Source organism: Oncorhynchus tshawytscha, linkage group LG26 (genome assembly GCF_018296145.1).
Source record: "Oncorhynchus tshawytscha isolate Ot180627B linkage group LG26, Otsh_v2.0, whole genome shotgun sequence".
Taxonomy (NCBI): Eukaryota; Metazoa; Chordata; class Actinopteri; order Salmoniformes; family Salmonidae; genus Oncorhynchus; species Oncorhynchus tshawytscha.
In genome coordinates, this window is record NC_056454.1 from 11,069,334 (window position 1) to 11,080,343 (window position 11,010).

Consider the following 11,010-nt stretch of genomic DNA (forward strand, 5'->3'; position numbering starts at 1 on the left):
AGTACCAAGTCATGTTTTGCAGAGGGGTCAAAGACTTATTTCCATCATTAAAATGCAAATCAATTTATAACATTTTTGACATGCGTTTTTCTGGATCTTTGTTGTTGTTATTCTGTCTCTCACTGTTCAAATAAACCTCCATTAAAATTATAGACTGATCATTTCTTTGTCAGTGGGCAAACGTACAAAATCAGAAGGGGATCAAATACTTTCTTCCCTCACTGTAGATGTGATCATTGTCAGTGTCTTGTTTTTCTCAAATTACTGAGATCGGCCTTGTCACAATTAGCCTTCCCCTAGGATTGATGGATAAAGGCTGAATGAATCCACTCTGTACGTGTGTTTTTGTACTGCCTACACGTGCCTCTTTTATCCCGGAAGATGAGACGTCGTTAGAGGCAGGGATCCGCGTGCAGATCCACAGCCAGGATGAGCCTCCCTACATCCACCAGCTGGGCTTCGGAGTCTCCCCGGGATTCCAGACCTTTGTTTCATGTCAGGAACAAAGGGTAGGCCCCGGCACCGCTTTCACCCAGATTACCACTCTCTCAGTACTCACTTATCCTCACCCCCGAGCAGTGTGGCTCAGACATGGCTCTAATCAATCACTCTGTGCTTAGCTGACCTACCTGCCCCAGCCCTGGGGGAACTGCCGCTCCACCAGCGACCAGATGATCCCGGGATATGACACCTACAGCATCAGTGCCTGCCGCCTGCGCTGCGAGACCAGGGAGGTGCTCCGGGAATGCAACTGCAGGATGGTACACATGCCTGGTAAGAAGGCTTATTGTAAAGCCCTCATTCACTACTCACTAATCACCTGGTATTGTATATGATTCCCTGTTACCCATTTAATGTACCGCACATACACTGTCAATATGCAGTTGAAGTCAGAAGTTTACATTACACTTAGGTTGAAGTCATTAAAACTCGTTTTTCAACCACTCCACAAATTTCTTGTTAAAAAACTGTTGTTTTGGCAAGTCGGTTAGGACATCTACTTTGTGCATGACACAAGTAATTTTTCCAACAATTGTTTAAAGAAAGATTATTTCACTTATAACTCACTGTATCACAATTCCACTGGGTCAGAAGATTACATACACTAAGTTGACTGTGCCTTTAAACAGCTTGGAAAATTCCAGAAAATTATGTCATGGCTTTAGAAGCTTCTGATAGGCTAATTGATAATTTGAGTCAGTTGGAGGTGTACCTGTGGATGTATTTCAAGGCCTACCTTCAAACTCAGTGCCTCTTTGCTTGACATCATGGGAAAATCAAAAGACATCAGCCAAGACATCAGAAAATAAATTGTAGACCTCCACATGTCTGGTTCATCCTTGGGAGCAATTCCCAAACGCCTGACAGTACCACGATCATCTGTACAAACAATAGTACCCAAGTATAAACACCATAGGACCACGCAGCTGTCATACCGCTCAGGAAGGAGTTCTGTCTCCTAGAGATGAACGTACTTTGGTGCGAACAGTGCAAATCAATCCCAGAACAACAGCAAAGGACCTTGTGAAGATCCTGGAGGAAACAGGTACAAAAGGTACAAATGTAGCCAAAAGTAGCCACAGTAAAACTAATCCTATGTCGACGTAACCTGAAAGGCCGCTCAGCAAGGAAGAAGCCGCTACTCCAAAACCGCCATAAAAAAGCCAGACTGTGGTTTGCAACTGCACATAGGGACAAAGATCGTCATTTTTGGAGAAATGTCCTCTGGTCTGATGAAACAAAAATAGAACTGTTTGGCCATAATGGTCATTGTTTTGTTTGGAGGACAAAGGGGGAGGCTTGCAAGCCGAAGAACACCATCCCAACCGTGAAGCACGGGGGTGGCAGCATCATGTTGTGGGGGTGCTTTGCTGCAGGAGGGTCTGGTACACTTCACAAAATAGATGGCATCATGATGAAGTAAAATTATGTGGATATATTGAAGCAACATCTCAAGACATCAGGTCAGGTAGTTAAAGCTTGGTCGCAAATGGGTCTTCCAAATGGACAATTACCCCAAGCATACTTCCAAAGTTGCGGCAAAATGGCTAAAGGACAACAAAGTCAAGGTATTGGAGTGACCATCACAAAGCCCTGACCTCAATCCTACAGAAAACCTGTGGGCATAACTGAAAAAGTGTGTGCGAGCAAGGAGGCCTACAAACCTGAGTCAGTTACACCAGCTCTGTCAGGAGGAATGGGCCAAAATTCACCCAACTTATTGTGGAAAGCTTGTGGAAGGCTCCCCGAAACGTTTGACCCAAGTTAAAAAAATTTAAAGGCAATGCTACCAAATACTAATTAAGTGTATGTAAACTTCTGGTGATCCTAACTGCCCTAAAACAGTGAATTTTTACTAGGATTAAATGTCAACAATTGTGAAAAACTGAGTTAAAATGTATTTGGCTAAGGTGTATTTAAACTTCCGACTTCAACTGTATGTGTAGTCATGGCAGGAGTCTTATTTGGTCTACAAATCTGCTTCTTTTCATTCCTGAATGAAGGGCCTTGATGTAACATCCCCTGTAGAGAGACACCTGACCTCTCTCCATTGAGAGTAGGGTGAAAGATTTCCTGTGCAGTCATGCTACTCTGATCATAAGGATGCCTCTGCTCCTCAGTGCCCCCGACGTTAATGTCCCCAAATCAATCTTCCCTAATGCAAATTGAAAAGGCTACTGTTCCTAAAACATTAACTCAAAGAACATTTTGTTGTCTGCTCGCCACACATATTTCCCACGATGAATTGTGCTCCTGATGAATTCCTATCATTAGTGGCCCCTGTGCTGTGCTTGCCACTGTGATGAGGTGAATCATTGATTGTTTTTTAAAGACTTTCTAAATATGCCTTTGGGGTTGGGCCCCGGTGCTCCATTTCTCAATGCAAACAGAGGAGGATGCCCAACGTGGCCGAAAAAGTGTGAATGGAACTCATCTTCCCACATCTACTTGCGTTTGTAGATGAATGATAAGCTAGTTCTGTTCTCAATGAGAGTTTTTCATGTTGGTAGCAATATGTTGGTAGCAATATGGATGGTGGCCATTTTAGTTTTTTCTTAATCAAACTCGTTTCATGTTTTGTACTCCAGGAACTGCTGATATTTGCACTCCCAGTAACATCAAGTGTGTGGACAAGGCGCTTGGTAAGACATGTTTTTCTTTTTTATTATCATAAATGGTCCCTGAGTGAAATGCAGAATCATTCTTTTCAATTATAAGGAGAAATTGTGTTTCAATGTTCTGGTAGGGATTGCCTAGGCTAAAGATTGCAAAAATGACATTGCCTCCATGTTGACATGACAATTGTTGGAGTCGAAAAGGCGCAAAATTGTGAGTGACAACGAAGCTAACTAACTGCTTACTTACCTTCATTCTCTGAGCTTTCACCATACATTTGATATTCCTTCACTGAACCAACTCCATGTGCTGTGGCTGACTCCCCACTGGCATGCTCTGGGTGATCTCTGTGCAGAGGTGCCTTGTTGTCACGTTCTGACCATCGTTCGTATGTGTTTTCCTTGTTTTAGTGTTGGTCAGGACGTGAGCTGGGTGGGCATTCTATGTTGTGTGTCTGGTTTGTCTATTTCTATGTTTGGCCTGATATGGTTCTCAATCAGAGGCAGGTGTTAGTCATTGTCTCTGATTGGGAACCATATTTAGGTAGCCTGTTTTGTGTTGGGTTTTGTGGGTGATTGTTCCTGTCTCTGTGTTTGCACCAGATAGGACTGTTTAGGTTTTCACATTTCATTATTTTGTAGTTTATTCATGTATAGTTTTTCCTTTATTAAACAAACATGAATAACCACCACGCTGCATTTTGGTCTGCCTCTCTTTCACCTAAGGAAAACCGTTACACTTGTCTCCACGACATTATGGCGGTCATAAAAGAGACTCTTTATTATGTGATGAGATGTATCAGTACAATTATGATCTTCGAGCCTAATAAGCCAGAAATGTAATTATCTTCCTCTTCAAAAGGATTTCAAGCCCTTTTCATGGGTGGGTGCGCTAAATCTAGATATATATCTTACAAGAATGGCTCATATTTATATCTAGCTGTATTCTCGACTCAATCCAAATAAATTCAAGGTAATAAATTAAAACATGATTTATATATTTATATTATATACAGTAGGTGACTTGTTGTGTGCCTCAGTCTAAGAATAGATTCTGTGTTGCCCCTGCATACAAATAACCTCATTCTAAGAGTTATAAAACACACAACTCACCAAATTTGGATAACAGTTTTTTTCTAACTGAATTGAATTTTGTCCTGAAATGAGGGATGAGTTGAGTAAGGCATGTATTGTTGTCTATGTTGATGCAGTATATTATAATTTTTTCTTTTAGTGCCATGAATGAGCAATTGTTTATGCATGTTTGTGTTAAAGTGTGTGTGTGTATGGGCGTGTGTGGCCAAAATAAATATCGAGACTAGCCATGATCTCAGTATGCATACTAAGCATGCTAGTAAATAAACATTGATCAAGGTATGGTGCTGGAGATAATGAATATGAGGTTAAAAAGTGATGGAATTTCCCTTTTAATTTGCTAACTGAAATGCGCTTGCATCCCATTTGTAGACTAGTGCCCAGGAGAAGAGCCCCCAACTGTCTGCTCTGTATTCTAGGTGTTCTCTCGTGGACAGGCTACGTAAACATAAATGGTACCGTAGATCTGTCATGATACAACGGGATGCGTATAATAATGAGCAGCATTAGTTCCGGTGCTTTGGAAAATCCAGATTTTGTAGGTGTTAGCATCTTTTGAATTTCGGGAAGTGGAGGGGACATTTGGTCCATAGACTTCCCCGTAAAATGCATAGACAGAGGGTGGAGCTCTTCATTCCAGTTCCGATTCTCGTTCTCTCTCTTCCCTTAACATGTATGCAGCCAGAACTTAATCGAGCATCTCACCAATTACAAAGGACTTTAGTTCTGGTTTAACCGTTCTGGTTTAACCGTCCCAGACCCAGTCTATTACATTCTGCTCTGTGTTCCAGGCTGTGTCCCAGACCCAGGCTAAAACACTTTGCTCTGTGTTCCCAGCCCTTCTCCAGAAGAGCACTGGGGACAGCTGTCCCTGTGAGACACCATGTAACCTGACCCGCTACGGCAAGGAGCTCTCCATGGTCAAGATCCCCAGCAAGGGCTCCGCTCGCTACCTGTCCAGGAAGTACGACAAGTCTGAGGAGTATATCAGGTAGAACTGACGTGATTACTTACATTACTGTGACCTGGAAAAGATCCGTGCTAGAAAATTGAGACACCCTCAGGGGTTGGCTACACATCAGGTGTGTCTCAAATGGCAACCTATTCATAGATACTATATAATATAGTGCACTACTTTTGAATTAAACCCTATGGGCCCTGGTCAGAAGAAGGGCATTAGGGTTCCATTAGAGACTCAGCCCATGCTTCTCATGTTCCCTGCCAGTGCTGTTAAAATCTTAAAGTCCCCATAATCTGTGAATTATTAACTTGATTCATTTGAATTTGAATTGAAAGTGCCATCATGACAATTTATAACAACCACAAAAATGACATGGTACAGTATATATTTTTTATATATTATCCTGGTAATGTTATAGTGCTGCGGTTGAGGTAAAAAGGAAATTGCAATTTTGTATGTTCCATAATAACACTTTACTATTGGTTATAACAACGTAGACTAAACATATGCCGTTATCGTTTAATATTGTTCTCATTTTCTCCATGTCTAGAGACAACTTTCTGGTGTTGGATATCTTCTTTGAGGCTCTTAACTATGAAACAATTGAACAAAAGAAAGCGTACGATGTTGCAGGTTTACTAGGTGAGTTTCTCTTTTCTACTATGACCCCTTTCTCTCTCGCTCTCCTTTATTAAAAGATAATAATAATTGGGGTTTCATGTGGTTTAAGATAAGTCTTAATATGGAAACTGCCTGGCACTGGTTCTTTGGCTCTAGTAATAAATGGAATTCTCAGACAATGGTTTTCAAATATGAGTCAATGAGTAATTATTGGCATCACCTGAAATCCTTCTTAATATTACATTTCTTCCTTTTCAGGTGACATTGGAGGCCAGATGGGCTTGTTCATTGGAGCCAGTATTTTGTCCATTTTAGAAATATTGGATTATGTTTACGAGGTACATTGTCTAGCCTTATAATATGTGTATATGCATGAAGCTCACAAGAGGTGACACAAATTTGGGGTTGTAAAATTCCCAAGTTTTCCAGAAATTCTGGTTGGAGAATTCTGCTTTTTCTGCTTATTCCCACCTGATTCCAACCGGGATTTCTGGAATAACTACATATTTTGGCAAAGTAATTTTACAACCCTACACACATTTCAGCTGGTCTTGCTCTATAAACACCAAGGATTTTGTTCTAAAATGTCTGCCTCAATCAGTGTTAGTGGCACTTTGACATTTTAAACTGTTACGCGCGGACTAGCGCTACTATCACTGCTAATGTGTCAGTTATGAGTGTGAAGGATTTCACTTGTGTCATATGAGGCTAATGATATGGAAAATCGCTCACTGAGCTCTGGGACATGCCAGATGTGCTGATGGAGTGAACTCCTGACTCTGCTTGCACTCTTCCATCCCTCCCTCCATCCTGCCTCCACCCAGGTGATAAAGCACAGGCTGCAGCGTCTGCTGAGGCCACAGAAGGATGAGAAGAAACAACAAACGACCACTGTTGCCACTGTGGATCTGCAAGATATGAAAGCCAATAAGGTGAGTGGTTTGCTTGTGGAGGGCAGGCATGTTGCATCAGGCCGTTTGTAGGCCTACGCATCTCTGTGCATGCAGGGAGAGCCCAAAGGGGAATGAGCCTCCTGAAATGGGGTTGTTCAGTTCTCTCTGGCCCCATACACACTCGATTTGTGTAACTGATGTACAACACATTTGGCACAATGGTTGTAAATCGATATATTTACAACCATTATCACTCTCAATCTTTATATCACTACAAGCTACTGTATATCACTGCACTTCTTTCAGGGAGATCAGTTTAATCTCTTGTTAAAAATATTGTTTTATCCCATTGTACAGGATTACATCCCCCCAGAGGCAACTTCAATTCCCAGGTCCCTCTCTCATGAGGAACAAATTTACTCCTTGAGTCCATATAAAATCATCCAAAATCATCAATTTTCCATAGACGTAAAAAAATTATCTACATGAAATATCTACCATTACATCAAAGGTATTATCATTTTGGTTTATTCAAAAGCAATATCGTTTGGTTTATTGAGCCAACACACTGTACATAATTTAGGGTTGGTTTTCCAGACAAAGATTAAACCTAGCCCAAGACTAAAAAGCTTGCTCAATGGAGAATCTCCATTGAACGTGCTTCTTCGTCCAAGACAAATCTTAATCTGTGTCTGGAAAACTGACCCATTTAGTATATCTTATTACATTGTGGTCTTTGTGGCAACCAGGAGTCCAGTGACATGACCAGAAGTCACCCAGAAGGAGCCTACGCCAATACGATTCTACCGAATCACCATCTCCCCCACCACCAAGGACAGCCACATGGAGTGTTTGAGGACTTTGCCTGCTAGACTCAGTGGCCATCTTTCCACCCTGATGACAATAAAATGACAATAAAATATGTCCTCTCAGACCCTGGGACCTCAGTTCTATACCTTTCTTGCTGTCACCAGTGGAAAAAGCTACAGCCAAAGTCGAACACCAAACCTGTGCTGCTAATAGACCACTTGTATGTAAGCACAGATTGGACCCCACAGTACTGTCCGGCTGGAGACGCCCACCTTCGATCCCTATTCTGGTTATTTTGGTACATGGTCACCACATGGGAACAAGACAAGGACTGCATGTCATCTTGAGCCATCTTGATATACTCACCTCAAATATCTTGATGTATGTACCACTCTTAATCTTGTTTCCACCAAACTATTTGTCAATAAGTTCTCACTTACTATTTTGAATCATATCATTGTAAATGATGTAATTATTTACTGAGATATTATAATTTCCCCTTTATATTGTATACAAGATGAGACTCGATAAGACAAGTGGTCATATTCAATCTAACCATTATATAGAGATATCAGCAAACAAAATCAGAGAAGATATTACACTGATCTTTTAGCGAGTTAAACCCCTACTACACTTACTTTGATGATAGGGCCCGTACTATATACACACACTGTGTCTCGTTTATAGTAAAGGTGTGTTAGAGATTAGTATTATATATGTACTGTACATGGTTCCAACCTGAGTACAAAGAGAAAGCACTGTTTTAAATGGATAATGATTCATTTAATATATAACTAATACAAATGTTGGTAATTTATTGATATATTTTAGAGAATATTATTTTTTAAATAATATGATTGTAGCTTCTTCTTGCTTATTAGTGAAACCAGTCGGAAAGGTGATGATTGGAATTGCATTGCTCCAGGCAATTAATATATTTTTCAGATTTACTGACTTGGGTAAAGGTGAAGTTCTTACAGCAATTACGGTATCCAAATTAGGACAGCACTCAAAGGTAATGAATAACAACAAGCGTGACATGGATGAATCATTTGGGCCCTTCTGCAAATGCTGTGGTCATTTCAATGACAAAGTCCCCATTAAGGTTGCTTAATGTTATATATATTCTATAACAGATGTGTGACACAAGTTTAATGCCCCCACAGTTTAAAGCCAAAGCAACAAATGAGAGGGTGATTTTTTTTGGAACCAAACCAACAACCATTCCCTTTCACTATATGCCAGTCCTGTGGGGAACAGTTTGTAGTTCGGCACACATTTGCATGTGGGAACTATAACACACATCGTTGAACACATTCAACAGACTGTAGTACCTGATCTCCTCCATTTAAAGAAAGAGCCAGAATATTATTTTCCCAAAATCCCTGTTGGAAGTAAACTGACTTCCAAAATAATTGTTTTATGTCTCCTGCACACTCTCTTGGCTTAAATAGTGAATTTGATAAAGAAAAAGCTGATCTAGGACTAAACTGCTGTCAACTCTCCTAAGTGAAACAGTCTCCGTGAAAGACCTATCAAAGACCTTTGAGTACTATCTGACAATCCACTGTGGGTTTAAGACCTCCACCATTTTGTTGGATTTTGCTGGGTTATTTATTTTTACCTCGCATTACAGCATATATGATCACATAAATAGATGTCAAGATGTTATCAACTATTTCTTAATCATTTGGTTTGTGATCTTAATATTGGTAACCATACTGTAGTCGAGTGCTCCGAGCTGTGCTTTGTTAGACAAGTCCACAATGAAATTACACATTCATCAGCGTAGAGAATCCACTGTTGCCCATGTCAAGTAATCATGGGTTTTAAACATGGCTTTTAAGTATTCATAATCATGTGTCACTATGACATTTTCAAAGGTTCCCAATCACAGTCTCTGATGGCATCCTGTACTGGCTCGGCATACAAACTTTCTCCTCGGTCATCACTAACACTATCCTCTCCACTAAAGACAGGCCACACACACAGATGAGATGCTGTACAAGGGTGAATGTGGGGTCAAAACGCAATCTTGACGTCACTTGTTACAGTTATCTATAGGCGGTCAAGTATTTATAGATCCAGAAAAGCCTAACCAGTCTGTCTCTACAGCGAAATGTATTTGCTATGTGTATAGCATACATGTACATGTCTGAGAATGTGTCCATGGAATTCAGAAAGAATTTGGTATGTAATATTACAACTAGTATGGGCAAATTACAACAACACCTGTGCATATTACTGTGGAACTAAATGGTTGCTGTAGAGCTGACCTTGCCTGATTCCCCCCTTGACAACAATCTGAACATTTTACAATTTCTAAATTTGCCACTCTGCTTGTTCTTTCACTTCATTTCTCTACTCTGCTTGTTCAGTTCCACAATTTTCTGTTTCGCAAATACTGTTTGCATATTGTATATTCACACAATCAAAATCAAGTTCTCAGTAATAAGTTTGTGTTTTGCGACTTGGTCTCATCATGATCTGAATGTTCCACCTATGACAGAAATCGGTCATAGAGTGAGATGGCAATGAAGCATGCATCGTTACACTGTTGAGGGTTCAAGAATGGATCAGAGCAATTCTATTAAACAGTATGGCATCAATGGAAATTCTATAAGATTCACAGGAAAACGCTGAATACATTTTGTACAGAAGTCTGCTATTGTGACTGTTTCTTCTGTTGGAACACATTTTATAAATGTTATGGTAAGTACAAATATTAAAGTTTAGATTGGTAAATGAAATGCCTCCTATATGATCTATTGTTAATTCACTTATTTTGTTCTTGCTTTGTTCTTGAGCTCTAAGGAGCTTGGCTGTCAGGTATTTTTTAAATTTACATTTGCCGTTTGGGACGCAAACCTCGAGTTTGAATTCTTCAGACGAACTGTTCCCTGTGGGAGGAGAAAGTCCAACAATCTATGTAAAATGGAGTGCAAAATAATTACATACAATTTGCTCCAAGCTGCACTATAGTTAGGTGGTTTCACAGCATGCCTGAGGGTAGTATGTATGAGGCCCTTACATCTTCTATACATATAATTTAGCATTCTTTTGTCCTATAGACAAAGTATTCTGACCAAAAATACTGTATACATGCAAAGTGCAACAATTTTACTGAGTTACAGTTCATATAAGGAAATTTAAATAAATTAATCAGGCCTGAATCTATGGATTTCACATGACTGGGCAGGGGCACAACCATGGATGGGCCTGGGAGGGCATAAGCCCACCCACTGGGAAGCCAGGCCAAGCCAATCAGAATCCGTTTTTCCCCACAAAAGGGCTCTTATTACAGACAGAAATCCTCCTCAGTTTCATCAGTTGTCTGGGTGGCTGGTCTCAAACGATCCTGCAGGTGAAGAAGCCAGATGTGGAGGTCCTGGGCTGGTGTGGTTACATGTGGTCTGTGGTGAGTTGGATATGCTGCAAAATTCTCTAAAATTACATTGGAGGCGGCTTATGGTAGAGAAATTAACATTAAATTCTCTGACAATCGCTCTGGTGG

General features: G+C 40.4%; 1 protein-coding gene across 2 annotated transcripts in view; it reads left to right on the forward strand.

Moving 5' to 3' along the window:
* LOC112225155 (acid-sensing ion channel 4-A) overlaps positions 1-10,247 on the forward strand; it is a 153,142-nt gene extending 142,895 nt beyond the window's left edge. The window contains exons 3-11 of one of the 2 annotated variants that reach the window (XM_024388834.2): positions 382-509; positions 621-774; positions 3,090-3,143; positions 5,049-5,202; positions 5,723-5,814; positions 6,052-6,131; positions 6,618-6,725; positions 7,044-7,197; positions 7,436-7,527. In XM_024388834.2, the coding sequence (XP_024244602.1) occupies positions 382-509; positions 621-774; positions 3,090-3,143; positions 5,049-5,202; positions 5,723-5,814; positions 6,052-6,131; positions 6,618-6,725; positions 7,044-7,175 (902 nt within the window). In that variant the 3' untranslated portion in view covers positions 7,176-7,197; positions 7,436-7,527. Of the gene's footprint in view, positions 1-381; positions 510-620; positions 775-3,089; positions 3,144-5,048; positions 5,203-5,722; positions 5,815-6,051; positions 6,132-6,617; positions 6,726-7,043; positions 7,198-7,435 lie in introns of both variants that reach the window. The other variant, XM_024388835.2, reaches the window with a different exon arrangement.
* Positions 10,248-11,010: the final 763 nt, after the last annotated feature.